Source organism: Vombatus ursinus, unplaced genomic scaffold, assembly GCF_900497805.2.
Source record: "Vombatus ursinus unplaced genomic scaffold, bare-nosed wombat genome assembly UNPS02010548.1, whole genome shotgun sequence".
In the NCBI taxonomy this organism is placed as follows: domain Eukaryota; kingdom Metazoa; phylum Chordata; class Mammalia; order Diprotodontia; family Vombatidae; genus Vombatus; species Vombatus ursinus.
This window is the reverse complement of record NW_020950326.1, coordinates 8658837-8675605: the sequence shown is the minus strand read 5'-3', so window position 1 is coordinate 8675605 and position 16769 is coordinate 8658837. Positions and strand designations below refer to the sequence as shown.

Below are 16769 nucleotides of genomic sequence, written 5' to 3'. Positions count from 1 at the left end.
CTGATGCCTTCACACTGTGGATTGAGGGTTCCTGTTGTCCCCAGATACAGTGTTAGCTTATGTAATACTCATTGCTTATAACATATGATCTTGAGTGCTACAAAATAAAGAGTAGTATCTGTTTAGGTCCTAGTATCAGTGGGCACGGTGTGACTGCTGTTCCCAGCAGTTTGAGTTTACATATCTCACTTTTGCTTCATTACTGTGGACTGTGGGCTCACATTGGACCAGTTTCCGTTTTGAAGGCCCAGTAATAATTCACAAGTCACTGTGAAAATTGTTGAATTTGACTGATTTCTTGACATCTACCTATGGGTATTCCATTCTCCTGAAATATTCCAGGCTAGAAAGACATAGATTATAGAGCAGGTGTTATTGAAATTCATGGAACAGGAGAGAGCAAGAGAATAGTTGTAGTCTACATTCCAATGATGCTGTTCATATCCCTCCCCACCCCTCACCAACTCCCCAAAGATTCCCAACATTAAGAGGTGAAATCCCAGTAGAATGAGTGGTGTTGAGAACCTCATTGAACAGTGCAGGCATCTTTCCCATTAACTGTTTCCCTCTAATCTCTTGATTCTCTTTGGCATCTCTGTATATCACCCCCCAGATAATTGAGACTAACAAGGCCCCTGGCTTGGTTTATGAACCCTTGACAAGTACCTATCAGTTGCTGCCTTTTTTCCTGCTACCTCCTTTTTTTCCCTTCCATCCTTGGAAACCCCTTGTTCCTGACGTATTCTTCTCCCAGCATCCTCAGCCTCCTCCTTTTCCAGATTTTTTGAGTGCATGTAGCTTCAGAGTTCTCTTTCATTCCCCACGTGATGAAAGGAAAGACTAATGGGTTCCCACGGTCTCCTCAGAAGTGCTCAGACTCTTTTGGTGCATATTCCCTAATAAATTTTGTTTGGGTGGGATGGAAAGGAGATAATGAGGAAGAAGAAAGAAGAGGAATAGCTGGAATGTGTACAAAGCCACCCCTAAAGTATTCCCTACGGTCAATGCTTTGTTAGAGCATTCTTTTGGAACAGATTTTTACATACCTTTGACAGAATTCTCTTGAAAGAGAATTAACAGGGAGGATAGTGTGTAAATAACTAACAGGAGGATAGTATGACTGAAACACATCAGGGTTTTCATCTTTCAGAAAGTGACATGGATCCTGTGAAGCAAAAATTATGCTCCTTAAAAAAAAAAAAAGGTGTTCTGCATGTTGGCTTAAGAATCTGATTTTAGGGGGTATCTTGGTGGCACAGTAGATAGATCTCTGTCCTTGGAATCAGGAGAACCTGAGTTCGAATTCAGCCTTAGACACTTGACACTTACTAGCTGTATGACCATGGGCAAGTCACTTAACCCCTATTGCCTCACCAAAAAGAAAAAAAGAAAAAAATCTGATTTTAGCGCAAGTGAAAAATCATATGGACTGAATTCTTGTCTTGGCTGGCAGGGTGAATACTTCTTGGCCAAATTAAGGCAAAAAAAAGTAGGAGGTCTTTCTCTTGATTAGCAGTTCCAGCTGTTGCCATTATTACTTCTTAAAACTTGACCCCAGGTTACAAATTGCTCTTGAACAAAGTTGAATTCTCTGTGCCAGATACTAAAGAGCTGAGTGCTGGGGATCCAATGAAAGGCAAGAAAGCTTGCTCTCGAGGAACATCTTCTAAGGGAGGAGTCAACATGCAAACAACTACAAAGGAAACACATACAGGATAAATTGGAGGTACTCTGAGAGAACTCGCTAAGATTAAGATTAAGGATGACTGGGAAAGACTTCTCTCAGAAAGTGAAACTTTAGTCAAGGAAGTTGGGAGGTGTTGATGAAGAGGGAGAGAATTCCAGGCTTGGGGGATGCCAGGGAAATATCTAGATTCAAGAGATGGAGTCTCTTGTTCAAGGAGCAGCAGGGTGTCTAGGATCACTAGATTACAGACTTTGTGTAGAGGGGAGTAAGATGTTAAAAGACTAGAAATGTAGGTAGGGGCAAGGCCATTCATCTAGCCTCCTACCTAGTGTCTGGCCTTGGGACAGAGGCAGTAACATCATTCCTTCAGCTCCTAGCATCTGTCCCTTTGGCTGAATTGCCTAAGGCTTTGAGAAGCACCACCCTGAGGCCAAACCCATAAGGATAATGAAAACCTATTAGAAGTCATTCCTCATGATTTAACTAATTCCTTACTGATTTTATCCTGCAGTGATTCTGAACTGTCAGCTGTTATCATTCAGGCTAGTTGGGGGGAGGTGGGGCAAGAAGACATCTTTTATACTTACTTCCCTCAACCCAGCCTCCCCAGTATTCCACTATAAAGCTGCCCACCTTTTCTACTGTGCTGTGTGAAATGCTTGTTCCAAAGGCAACAAATTTGTTTTCATCTTATGTATCTAATTTTTCCATTTTCCATTCCTTCCATCTTCTGGCTTTCACTGAGACCTTAGCACAGTGCTTGGCACCTAATAGGTGCTTAATAAATGTCGATTGATTGATTGACCAACCTGGCTCCTTCCTGATGACATAGCCTATCTCTCCCAAGTCCATTCTGTCCTCCACTCAGCTGTCAGATTGGTCTTCCTAACACCCCCCTTCCCCCCACTTAATAAACTCCATCGGTTCCCTTTCACTTCCAGGATCAAATGTATAATTCTCTGTTTGGTGTTCACAGCCATTTGTAACCTGCCCCTTCCATTTCCAGTTCTTAACCTACAAAGGAAAGAGTTATCAAGGAAGGACAGTGTCAAAGACTGCTGAGAGGTCAAGAAAAATTCAAAGATTTACTTAGAAGTTTCCTTGGCTTCTGTGGGGAATTCCTGGCCAGTGCTGGTTAGAATACTATGTCAGATCTTCTGGTGTCAGCTCTGACCGTTCTCCATTCACCTTCTCTAGGTACAGGTCCTTGAATATCATAGTTCAGAGTTTGTTTAGCTTCTAGGCATAACTGAGTTTTTGCTTTGTTATATTGTCTTAGTTTCTTAACTTTTCAAACTTAACTTTCTGTATTGCATAATGTTTATTGTTCCATTCGACCATTTTTTGTACTATCTGTTATTTTGAGGATCTTTGTGCTCACTAGTTAGTCTCATTGGGGAAAGTTACTCACTCCAAATTACTACTCCAAATTCCCTGCTGAATTTGTGAAATTGATAAATAAAATATTTAAAAATCATCCAGAAATTACTGCCTTGCATACTTACAAATGATTATCTCCTACAGATTCTTGCCCATTGTATCACACATTAGGAAATTAGAGAATATGCCATTAGCTGTCTGTTTGACAACCTAGGCTCAAAAACAAGAATTTTAATTGCAAATTGATGTTTGGTCTAAATTTGCTTATTAGAGGATGATGTAGTACTAGATATCTGGTATTGGAGGCTGTGAAGTTTTTAATTTTGGTTCTGTTACTCACTTAGATTTCAGGCAAGTTATAGAAATAGCTATCCCTTCCAGAAAGTCCACATAGGTGAATTTTCTTAATAACTGAAGCTTATGCTGTGTAAGTTAGTAAAACTTTAAAATTTTGACCATTATTTGAAATAGGAATGGGGTTTCATTGGCATAGGGAATTTGTGATTTTATGGGCATAGGGAATTCCAGAAACTACTTCTACTGTTGCATGTTGTCAGTTTCTCTACATCTTAGTGTCTTAGAAAATGGAGAGTTTGAGCCACATAAAATTAAAAAGTTTTTGCACAAGTGAAAGCAAGGCAGCTTAACATTAGAAGAAAAGTATGTAAATGGAAAAAAAGTCTCTTCAGCAGGCTCATTTCTAAGATATGTAGAAAACTAATTCAGATTTGTGAAAATAAAAACCATTTTCCAGTTGATCAAACTATGAACAGGCAGTTTTCAGAGGATAAAATCTAAACTATAAATAGCTATTTTGGGAAAAATGCTCCAAATCATAAATAATTAGAGAAAAGCAAATTAAAGAAACTCTGAAATTCACCCATCATATCCATCAAATGGCAAAGGTGACAAATGCTATTGTGGCTGTGGCAGAAGACGTACCAACCATATTGTACTTTGGTGGTTCTGTGAACTGGCCTGGCCATTCTAGAAAGCAGTTTTGAACTATGCCCCAAAAGTTATTAAACTGTGCTTTGTATATCCTTTTATCAAGTAATAACATCACTAGAAGTATAACCCAAGGAGATCAAAGAAAGAGGGGAAAGAACAAATAAGTGCTAAATTATAGCACCTTTTTTTTGTAGTGGCAAAGAATCAGAAACTGCAAAGTGCCTTTCCATTGGGGAATAGCTGAAAAAGTTGTGGTATACGAATGGGTTTGGAATACTATTATACTATATGATATAATAAATGGGAGGGTTGATGCTGAGTGAAATGAGCAGAACCAGGAGAGCATTGTACACAGTAACAACCACATTGTGTGATAATTGACTTTGATAGACTTAGCTCTTCTCAGCAATGCAAGGATCTGAGACATCTCTAAAAGTCTCATGATGGAAAATGCTATCCACATCCAGAGAAAGAACTATGGAGTTTGAATGCAGATTGAAGCATACTATTTGCCCTTTTTTTCTTCTGTTTTGTTTTGTTTTGTTTCTTTTTTCTTGTGATTCTTCCTATTGGTTCTACTACTTCTTTACAACATGACTAATGTGAAAATATGTTTAATAGGAATGTATATGTAGAGCCTATATCAGATTGCATGCCGTCTTGGGGAAGGAAGGGGAGAAAATTTAAAACTCAAAAGCTTATGGAAGTGATGGTTGAAAACTAAAAATAAATAAATTAATTAAAAAAATAAATGAGAGGGTTTCAGAGAAAAATGAAGAATTGTATGACCTGTTGCAGAATAAAATGAGCAGAACCAGGAGAACAATTTGCGTAATAGCAATATGGTAAAGACAAACAGCTTTGAAAGACTTAGAAACTCTGATCATTGTAATGACCAACCATGATTACAGAGGAGTCACACTGAAACATGATGCCTGCCTTCTGACAAAGAGGTCATGGACTCAGAAAGCAGATTGAGACTTTTTTTTTTTTTCCCAGACATGGCCAATATGAGGATTTGTTTTGAGTATACAAGTTTGCTTTGACTATACATATGTGTAACAAAATGGGGCTTTGTTTTTCCTTCTTTCTCACTGGGGTAGGTGAGAGAGAACATGGATTTTCATGAATCAAAAAAACAAACAAACCTTATAGTCTTAACAAAGTCAGTGTGTGTCAGGGACAGAACTTGAACTCAGGTCTTCCTGGCGCTAAAGCCAGTTCTCTATCCACTATGCCATGCTGCCTGTCTTTGAGATCTTAGTTTTTAAATAATTCATGAAATAGTGATTTAGTAAAATACTGGACATTGTGAGAGGCTGTGTAGTATAGTACAAGACTCTTGAACTCTGAGTCTGAAGCCCTAACTTAAAGTTCGCCTCCACTAGGCTCTGCCTGTCCCAACTGGGGCAAGTAATTTTCTATCCTATTAACGAACAGTTTGAAATTCTTTTGAGAGTGCTTTCTTCACATTCTTTGATCATATCTATGGGGAATGACTTTTGGTAGTGTCTGTTTCCAGTATTTTTCTTTGTAGGGAGAAGTGTCTTAAAAACCCACAGAGGAGAAAGTGATCATGAGAAAATGATTAGAAATGTCATATGCTGCAGAGAAGTTAAGAAGGATAAGGACTAAGAAAAGGCCATTAGATCTGTGAATTACGAAGTCAATGGTATTTCTAGAGAGTACTTTCTGTTTAATTAAGGAGGTCTGAAGCCAGATTTCAGAGGAGAGGAAGTAGAGGCAATGAGAGTAGATGATTTTTTTTGTTTAATTTTAAAGAAATTTGGTTATGAACAGGAAGATGATAGCTTGGGAGAATAGTATTTGTAAAATGAGAATTTTTTTAAGCTTGGAGGAACCCTAGGCATAAAGTCTGTAAGCAGGCAGTAGGAAAAGAACTAGTAGCTAGGAAAAGGATGAAAATTAGAGGGAGTAATGGAGATTGTAGGAATGATCTTTGTGAAAGACCAGGAATTGAGTGGGAAGAATCAGGGTTGCATGTTAAAGGGTTGGGCCTTGGCAAGAAGAAAGGTCACCTCTTCATCAGAGACTTGAGAACTGGGGATGATATTAGAGTATCATGAGATGTAGGGAAGAAGGAGCTGAAGTTGAATTACTTCTCCTTCCTGTATGAGGTGACATCCTTGGCTGAGAAGTGTGGGAAGCTTGAGTAAAGAAGATAAGACTTGGAGCAGTTCTGCAGGGAATAGTAGAAAATCAGTTAGAGAGGAGCAAAAGGATTGCTTTGCTATAATTGTTGTTGTTGTTGAGTCTTTTCAGTTGTTTCCAACTCTCTGTGACCCCATTTGGAATTTTCTTGACAGAGATACTGGAGTGTTTTGTCATTTCCTTCTCCAGTTCATTTTACAGATGAGGAAGCTGAGGCAAACAGGGTTAAGTGATTTGCATAGGGTCATACAGCTAATAAGTATCTGAGGCCACATTTGAACTTAGGAGGATGTCTTCCTGACTCCAGGCCCAGCACTTGATCTAGTGTGCTACCTAGTTTGTCCCCTTGTCATAGTTAGGACCCAGTTAAGATTAGGTAACAAATTGATAGTGAACTTCACACTCCAGGTCAGTTCAGCAGCGTTGCACAGGAAGTGAATGGTGGGGAGTAATCCAAAGTTGTCATTTGGGTAAAGCATGAGTGATGACAGAGCAAGGAAGCAAAGGATTTGAGAGTATAGTACTGTAACCTTGAACTGATTCGGTGTAGTTTCATGATGGAGAAGGGAGAGAAGTTGGGAAGCAAAAAAGTGGTCACCTGGGAGGGTACTGACTGGTGGAGGTACTGGACGTCATAGGATAAAGAATATAAGTTTAGAAGTAAAGCATAGGGAGAGAGAATAATCAGAGTTACATGAGTTAGTTGAAGCACTTTTCCAAATAATAAATACTTGTTGATTGGTTGGTTCTTGATTGTAGAAGATCATTGTAACACAGGAGCCACTGACCACACCAATTGTTGGGCAGGAGCCACCACTGGAGGTTTGGGACTCCGGCCTCTAACAGGTTCACTCTTGATCTGGGCAGCCAGAAGGACAGGAAGACAGCTTCGGAGGGGTTAAATAATAATTTATTCTTACTATTCTGTCTCAGTGGGTTCCTGATAATGGGAGGACCAAGCCCTGCAGGATCCCCTAATGACCGTTCTTGAGGGGCAGACGAGAAGGGGGGCACCAATTCCTACATCGCGATGGGTTCAGTCAAGACAGGCACAGCATTCCGCCTTGTGTACTTCCCTAAATCCTCCAAGCCTCAATAGGGGTAGGTTGAGGCAGACACACATGCATTCCCCAAATCCCCACTTACTGACCAGTGTTCTGTTGATTTATGGAGAGGCACACAAAGAAGGCAATTTGCCAACAATAGCCTCACAGGTTGACTTTAGCAATATCATAACCTAGTACAGCGCAAGCGCAGCAAATACCACATTATGTCATCCCTATAGCTCACTGCACAGTCACAGTAGACACTGTTTTCAACTATAATCGTGGAAACTAATATCTAGGATCCTGGAAACTATTATCTGAAAAAGAATAATAAAATCCTCCTTATAATCATGATCTTTGATCTCACAATTACTTATACGTGATGTTGAGATAAAATGTGTGACCATCCCTATGTATAACTGAGGTGAGTAGGTCATAGGAGTTGAGACTTAGAAACTAAGAGGCAGAGGTGTTTTCGGGAACCTTAGCATGTGTGTTGAAATGTCTTGTGGTATGAGGGCAGATGTTGGGGGTGGAGAGGAAGACTGTGAGCCAGTAACTGAACTCCTTGAGAAGGGAAAGAGAAAGACCTCAGAGCTAGTAGGTAATTGCCACCAGTTTCTGGATTGAGTGTTATTTCTGGATAGGGTGAATAAACCTAAAAAGAGAATGGGTTGAGGAGTGATGTTAACAAGGGCAGGTTCCAGAAATGGCAATGGGAAGCAAAGGATGTGCCCATTTCCCCTCCATGACCAGTTTGTCTGAGAGTATGAGAAAGTGGAGCTAGTATTGGAAAGTTGGCCAGTGATGTTGGTTGGTCTTCTTAGGGGAGCTGGATCCCCTTTGATGCCAGAACATAGAAGGAGATCAAGAGGAAGCAGGTCTAAATTGAGAAGTTTTAAAAAGACAGAAGAGGGGTTTCAGAGGGCTTAGTGGAATTAATATGCGGAGCTGGATTGTAGCTGAATTGGAAAGAATATATATGGTGGAGGTGAGTGTCAGTAAAAGAATGGGAAGTGGTGACAAAGGAGGGGAATCTTCATTTAGGCAACTGAAGTTGTGCCAAAGGCCGTGGAAGAGTAAGAGTGGGAGTTTGCAGATCATAGCGGATACATAAATAGTATCTTTTGACTGTGTCTTATACCCTCAAGAATTTGTTGATTGTAGAAAGTGAATCACACACACCTCCTCCTCCCCTCTTTCCCCCTTTTCTTTGCCAGTGTTTTGTAAAGATGTTGTACTGTTAAAGACTCTTCCTGTCACTGGCAGCCAAAGGTCCTGGCAGCAAGAGTTTAGTCAGCTGACTCTTTAGCTCTGATCCGGGTTGTTAAGGTAAATGTCAGTTGTTGGAGGGGCTAATGCTCGGGGCTGTCTTCCCAAAAGTAAAGGATTGCCTATGTCAGGCACTGATGCTAGGTTGGATCCTGCAGAGGTAAGGAATTGATGTCTGAGGCAGACCTAAGCAGAATAGTACAAATCTGTTGCCAAGACCTATAGATTTTACCTTGCAACAACTCTGTAAAATACGCTCCCTTGTCTCCTCTGACACTGCCACCACTCTAATACGGGCTCTCATCACCTAACATTTGGACTACTGCAATAGCCTGCTGGTAGATCTGCTGCTTCAAGTCTCTCCCTGCTCTATTCTGTCCTCCATTCTGCCACCAAAGTAGTTTTTCTAAAGCACCAGTCCTAATGTGGCATCCCTCCCCCCTATATTAAATAGACTCCAGTGGTTTCCCCTATCACCTCCAGAATCAAATACAAAATCTGCTTAGTGTTCAAAGCCCTTCAAAACCTACCTTGCACCCTCACCTTTCCATTCTTCTTACACCTTAATAACAGATATGTGCTCTTGAAACCAATGACACTGATCTCCTGGCTGTTCCATGATCAAGACCCTCCATCTCTTGACTCCAGTATTTTCTCTGACTTTCCCCATCCCTAGAATGCTTTTTTTATCTCTGCCTCCTGGCTTCCCTGATTTCCTTCAAGTCCCAGCTAACTTCTTCTGTTTCACAGAAAACTTTTACAAATCCCTCTTAATTCTAGTAATCTCTGTTAATTATTTGCTATTTATCCTGTACCAACCTTGTTTGTGCGTATTTGTTTACCTGTGGTCTCCCATGTTAGATTGTGAGCTCCTCAAGGGCAGGGTCTGTCTTTTGCCTTTTTTTGTATCACCAGGGCTTAGCATTGACTATGTTTGAAAGTTTAGGGCCAAGAAGGGACTGTATGCAAGTTTATAAAGAATCAATAGTACAAATGCATAAATGTGACAATTATTCTACATCATCCAGATACTAATCAACTTTTATGTAAGTGATGTATCAAGTTGGGCATCGAGGATTTTTGGAAAAGAATGTTATCTACTTGATTCAAATATTAATTGCTCAACTTTTAGGCATATTACTTGATGACTTTTTGAGGTCCTAAAAGATTTATCTCAGTGCCCTGGAAAGATGTGGGTACGATTTGATACTAAAATATGAGCTTTCTGCACTCTTCATGAAGTTAAATTTTTTTTTAAGAGTTTAAAATGATCTTTTCTTTTTGTCACTCCTGTTACTTTCTAGTTACTTCCCAGGTACTTCTCCTACACTAACTTTGTTCTGTAAACAAATAAGCATAGTCAGGCAAAACAAATCAATACCGTGGCCATGTCTTGATAATGCATGCATCAATCTACAGACATCCAGTCCTCTGCCTCTCTGCAAAGAGGTGGGGAGGCATGCTTCAATCAAAGATTTCTGAAATCATGACTGGTCACTTGCTGTGGTCAAAATTCTGAATTTTTTTTTCCTCCACATTATTGTGATTATAGCATAAATTTTTGTTATTTCTTAGTTTATATGAGAGATTTAGTAAATTTGGACAAGTTGTTAACTTTCTAGAATATAAACTATTTGATGGCAAGTGTTGTGTGACTCCCTTATACAAATATCTAGTGTTCAGTACCTTATATTTACCTAATTAATGGTAATTAAAATATTTATTTCACCAATTTTCATCTAAAACATGGGAGTATAAAAGGAAAAAAATTAGACGAATAACTGAGAAATGGAAAATCTGTATTTTAAAGTGTTTTGATCAGCTTTAGTTGCCATGATTGGATTATACTAAGAGGGTAGAAATTTTCCTCTTTGGAGCAACACAGCTTCCCTCTTTCCTACCTTTCTAATTTTGTACCTTTCCTGGGAGTGAACTGAGATGAGGTATTACATTGTTGTCAGTAATTAAGGTCCAGCAACTTGACTTTCATCCCTTGAATCTTCTCTTCCTCTTAAATGTTAGTTCTTGGAAACTTAAAGTGATTGTGCAGTGAATAATATGTTATAACCAAACAATTTTGAATACCCTGTTTAAATCCACTTGGAAAGATTGTATGCTAATACAATTCTCAATACCTGGGTTAATGAGGGGTTTTTTTCTGAGTGAAGGCACAACCATCTGTGAAATGATATTATAGTTGAGCTTGAATGTTGAGGAAGCTAATTTGCACAAGGATGGGTGATTTGATTGTAAGGACATTGACTTTTCCCCATTAATTCCAAAATTGAGTCAAACAATTTAAAATAAGTCGAATATTTCTGCCTAGACAAAGGTCTTGGCACACCCCCTGCCCCCTGTGCAGTTATAAATATTAATTGCAAAAATGATACATTCCAGGTTAAACAGGAAAAGACAGTTGTTGGACTGTGTTTATTATTTATTTTACAACTCTCGGTAAAATTTTACTGTTTATAGAAGAACATTAGGATCAATAACAACTAGTGAAGGGCAGTAATTATAATTTTTTTTACATGTTTTCCACCTAGCTTGTTCACTCTGTCCCCCCACCCTCTTTTTTCTTTTATCTGACTGAAATGACTCAGAAATACTTCAGAAAGCCTTTCGTATTTGTATAAGTGTACCATTGCAGGATCTTTAATTTTAAGGAAAGGATAGAGGAAGGGAACAAGCATTAATTAAATGCCTGCTATGTGCCTTGCCTTGTACTAAGAGCTTTTCAAATATTATCTTATTTGATCCTCACAATTTAGGAATTACGGTTGAGGCAGACTGAGGCTAGTTAAGTGACCTTTCCCAGGGTCACACAGCTACTGTCTGAGATTGAATTTGAACTTAGGTCTATCCACTGTATCACCTAACAGCCTCTGTATTTTAAGCTATAAAAATAGTTTATAAAAAAGGAAACCTCTTAAAAAAAAACTTTGAAAGTAAGATTTGATTAAAATTAGATTAAAATTTTGTCAATCACTAATATTATCTCTTTTCCACTTTTGTACCAAACTGGCTTCTAATATCTTGTGACCATTGATATATTAGTCAAGATATTAGCTGAAAAGAATCTGTAAATAAGACAGTCATTGGTTAAAAAAAAGATAGAATAAAGCTGTTTGGACCAACCTATTTTTAAAAGTGTCGTGCACTAAAAATATAATCATCACATGATTAATCCCAAGTTCACTGATTATCCACCATTGGACAGTTCTCCAGGACATTTTACTGAGCCATTACATTAAGGAAAATTTTCATCTGAAATGCACACTATGTGACATGGACAGCTCATCTCAGGCTGTTTATATACATTAACTATCAAAGTGGCTGATTCAGTCAGCTTAACAACTAGCTAATATCCATATGAATTTTTACTGAGTTGATTATTTAAGTTTATAGGACTGTAGATTTAGATCTAGTAGGAACCTTGGAGGTGTGGTAGTCCAGCCTACTCATTTTACAGATAAGGGAACCGTAATCCACTGAAGTTAAAGTGAATTGCCCACATTTAATACCAGGGCATTCAAATCATGACAGTCTCAGTGATTGGATTTGATTATGTCTTTCTGGGTGCATAATGCATATATATTTTGCATATATTAATTTGTATCTAGTCATTGACTCTAATCCTTACAAATTTAGCTAGACTATGAGAATCTGAGCTCAGGATCTGAGAAGATAGGAAAAGTTTGGATGAACCTGAGTTTATCTTTATTCTCTGCTAAGTACTCTAAAATTACTAGTGAGCTTACATCTAAATTTAGTAGTATTTCATCCTCAACTTCCTTGGTATATTTAACCTTTTCAACTAATTAAACACACTCATTTATATAGTACTTTAAGGCTCCCCGCCCCCCAAGCCCATGAGATAGAAAGTGGAAATATTATTTTCCCCCTTTGACAGCTAGGAAATGGTTAAATGTCTTTTGTAGGCCGAACAGCCCAGTAAGTGGCGGAGTTGGGATGTAAACGCAATTTTTCTCACTCCAACTCTTGTCTGCTGTAGACCTGCCTGCCACGTCAACAAGGTGATGGCTATCCCCAGAGGCTATTTGTTACTTCAAGTTTCAGCTGGAAAATATTTAGTTTTGATGTTTTTTCTTTTCCCCGTTCTCTTCAGATAAGAATTTTGATGATGAAGACTCTGTGGATGGGAGCAGGCCTCCTTCAGCCAGCTCCTCTACATCTTCCAAGGCCCCCCCAGGCTCACGAAGAAGCGTTGCAATGGGAACCACGCGTCGCATTGGACCTGTTGCCCTAGGGTCTAAGTCTTCTGGTATGAGTATAGTGTCCTATGTTTGGGATAAAGTAGTGAAAACTGCTGTTAATGATTGATGACTCCTTCCATCCATCAGAAGTCGTATTGGTCGTCTGAAATAAATTTCGGCTTGTGTTTAATAAATTGTTTGGGGAGGGGACACTTTAAGTGTATGATTGCTTTGGACTATATACTCTTCTGATATTTATGACCAGATTTTATTTATTGTTCTTAAATATAGCTATAGGGTAAAAGGTAGTCATCTGTTTGTAGCCAGAGGGTCCCTTATACACTTCTTTTTTTTCAGTTGTTTCAGTCATATCCAACTCTCCATGACCCCATTTGGGGTTTTCTTGACAAAGATACTGGAGTGTTTTGCCATTTCCTTCTCCAGTTCATTTTACAGATGAGAAAACTGAGGCAAACCAGGTTAAGTAATATGCCCAGGGTCACATGGTTAGTAAGTTCTGAGGCCAGATTTGAATTCAAGGAGAGGAGTCTTTCTGACTCCAGACTGGAACTCTATCCACTGTGCCACCTAGCCATCCCTCCTCCCTGACCCCCACACATCCTATTTGTTTTCAGTTTGATAGCCAGAAATAAGGTAAGGCCTTCCTTCCCAGTTTTGGGAGACTCAATTTTAAACTTTTTTAGTTCCCTGGCCTTGCCCCTTCTGGAAAATTTTTGAATATACAGGCTCTGGTTCCAAGAGCATCTAACTTTATTTGTATATGTTTTCCAGCCAACTATTCTTACACCCAGCTTTCTTCTGTCCCATCCTCTTCAAGCTTTTAAAATTGCTACTATCAAAAAGCTGTCCTTGAACTTCATGGGTTTGGAGACCAAAGAGCTCATAAAACCAGCTGACTTAGTCTGTTTTTAAGGCAGGTCTGGGATTATACTCTTTGTTCTCTCAGGAGGATTTAATGAAGTCTGAACTAGACCCCATACTCTCACTGTTCCCTTCTTGCTACAGAAGAAGCAGAAAAGAAAAATATTAGAGAGATGAATTTAATAGTAATTCGTAGTTGGGATATAAACCCAGGTGCTCTGATACTGCATCACTTATCTTTCCACAACACTCCTCTCAGCAACTTTACCACTGACCTGCCATTACTGAGGTGAAACATGGAGGGTTGTGATGTGCAAACGTGGGTAGAGTGCCCACCTACAACTGATGAAGTCATGAGATCTTTTAAAATTTGAAAGTAAATGAAATGATTAAATGATGACTGAACAAATTGTGGCATATTTGACTTGGAATACTATTGTACTGTAAGAAATGATAAAAGAGATCATTTCGGAGAAACCTCGCAAGACTTATATGAACTGATGAAGAATGAGATGAACAGAACCAGGAGACCAACTTATTATAAAGGGGTAAACTATCCTGCCCACTACACCAAATGTAAGGAGGCTGATCTGTTCAGCCCTAATTGTGCTAATTGTGGGATGGCCTGAGATACAAAAGAAAGAGGGGTATATACCAGCTTGGATATTAATATGTTTTATTAGGGTTAATTCTATTAATTGGAGGAGTATACTCATAAGAGGCCAGTCATTCTGGGCAGCAGCAGGAAAAAGTAACATTGTGGATCCCAGCACCAACCCTAGGCCAGGTCAGGTATTATATAGAAACAGAGCATAGAAAGGATAGTACCAGGTATGGTTCAGGGTCACATGCAAGTGTTCCCATGGGTTAGTTGGAGCTGCTTTTGCTGTCTACATTTACTCAAAGTAGTTTACATTCTCTGTGAGAGTAATAGCTCATGTTCTCATTCTGGCCTATCTCTCTACACTTGCTATGTCAACATTGTAAAAAATAAAAAAGGGGCAGGTAGGTGGTGCAGTGGATATAGCACCAGCCCTGAAATCAGGAGGGCCTGAGTTCAAATGTGACCTCAGACCAAACACTTGACACTTACTAGCTGTGTGACCCTGGGCAAGTCACTTAACCCCAATTGCCTAAAAAAAAAATAAATAAAAAAGTTTTTGGAAGACTTAAGAAATTTGATGAAATGTAATTATCAGCTATGATTGCAAAGGACTGATGATGAAGAATGCTACTCACCTCCTAACAGAGAGGTTGATGGACTAAATACGCTCAATGAGACGTGCATTTTGAAAATGGTCAGCATGGGAAATTTATTTAATTTTTTGCTTGACTTTTCATATTAGTTATAGTGGGGTTGTTTTTCTTTATTTTTTTTCCCTAGTAGACTGGGAAGGAGGAAAAAATTCATTGAAAAGCTTGATAATTTTTAAAAAATTGAATAATTAAAAAAAAAAGTAAAATGTGTGAAAGCCTGTTAGGCCTTTTGATAAAATGTAAAAATGTAAAAACCTGATAGGCCTTTTGATAAAATGTAAACATGTAAAAACCATGTCTTTGTTTTTTCCTTCTCTGCTTTGTCTCTTTTACGTCTTTTATTGACTCACTGATTGGAGGCTCTTCAGTCCAACCCATTCATTTTACAGATGGAGAAACTGAGGCACAGAGAGGTTGAGTGACTTATCCACAGTTCTTAACACCTTTTTCAGAGTAACTTGGGGAATATATACTTTATGCCTGCTAGGGTTTTATAAATACCCAGAAATCTAGGCTTTACTTTATAGCCACTGCTACGATGTTTTCTGTGGTTTAACGTTATTGATAGTTCCAGATTCAACCTGAATTCTGCAAAAACCTTCAGATGTTGACCTTGTTTATTATATTTTGTTTTTGTGAGGCAATTGGGGTTAAGTGACTTGCCCAGGGGCACACAGCTAGAAAATGTCAGGTGTCTGAGGCTAGATTTGAACTTTGGTCCTCCTGACTCCAGGGCTGGTGCTCTATCCACTGCACCACCTAGCTGCCCTGACCTCATTTATTGTAAAAGTTAGTCCCCATCCTCCTGTTATCCTACGGCTGGGTAGTAGAACAGCAGATCTCAAGTTTCCTCCTAGCAAATTGTTATATTTATTCATTCATTTTTAAAGATAAGTTTTATTGATGCCTTTTGTATGTGGAAACAGTAATTTCTAGATACTAATCACCCTTTTTTTTTTTTTTTGGAGTGAGGCAATTGGGGTCAAGTGACTTGCCTAGGTCACACAGCTAGTAAATGTTAAGTGTTTGAGCCTGGATTTGAACTCAGATCCTCCTGACTCCAAGGATGGAGCTCTATTCACTGCTCCACCTAGCTGCCCCCACCCTCCTTTTTAATAGAGAGAAAAGAATAAACAAAAACAATCTATATAATATCCCTGACTGACAATGTATGTACCATTTTGCCTCCACAATCCCCTGCCTGTCTCTTGAGAGGTGAGAGGTATGATTCATTATCTTTTCTTTGGGGCCAAAATTTAGCCAGTTGCTTTAGCAAAAATCAGCTTAACATTGTTTTCCTGCCTACCTTCCTTTAACCCTAATTGATTCTCAGTAGCCAGTTAATACCTTCTGGCAAAGGAAGCATTGATGGCCAGTGCTGAAAAAAATTAACAAGATACTAGCTCTGAGTATATTTAGCATGAAAGAATACACCAATTATGGGGCATTGTTAACTTTAAAAGGTATAGACTAGGACTTTTTTTATTGTTCTAGTCATACTGGAAAATGGGAAATGCTACTGATCCACTGGTGTTTTTGTGACATAGTGGTAGCTTTGGAAACAAGAGTCCTTTAGTAATACATTGAAAGATCATCTGAATTCTTTTCCATCTCCACCACAATTCCGCCTCCATTCTTATCCTCCTAATAATGCAACTTTCATTATTCTTTCCATTCTCTTTTTTTGAAATTCAGCTGGGGCAGGATTGTTTTTTTGCCTTTCTATTATAACCTGTTAGTTCAACTTTAATTGTAAATAATATAGGTAAGATTAGAAGTATAGTATGCTGAAAAGAACACTGGTGGTCAAGAAATTTAGATTTGAGTTTTGCTTCTTTCACTAACTAGTTGTGTGAATTTTGCAAATCATTTAACTTCTATAAATCTTAGTCTTGAAAGCTACAA

The 16769-nt window shown here is 38.8% G+C and overlaps 1 protein-coding gene across 7 annotated transcripts in view; it reads left to right on the top strand.

The window, feature by feature from the left end:
* CLASP1 (cytoplasmic linker associated protein 1) overlaps window positions 1-16769 on the top strand; it is a 349545-nt gene that overhangs the window by 176991 nt on the left and 155785 nt on the right. For all 7 annotated transcript variants that reach the window (XM_027854750.1, XM_027854751.1, XM_027854749.1 and 4 more), the window contains exon 9: window positions 12638-12793. In XM_027854750.1, the coding sequence (XP_027710551.1) occupies window positions 12638-12793 (156 nt within the window). The remainder of the gene's footprint in view (window positions 1-12637; window positions 12794-16769) is intronic.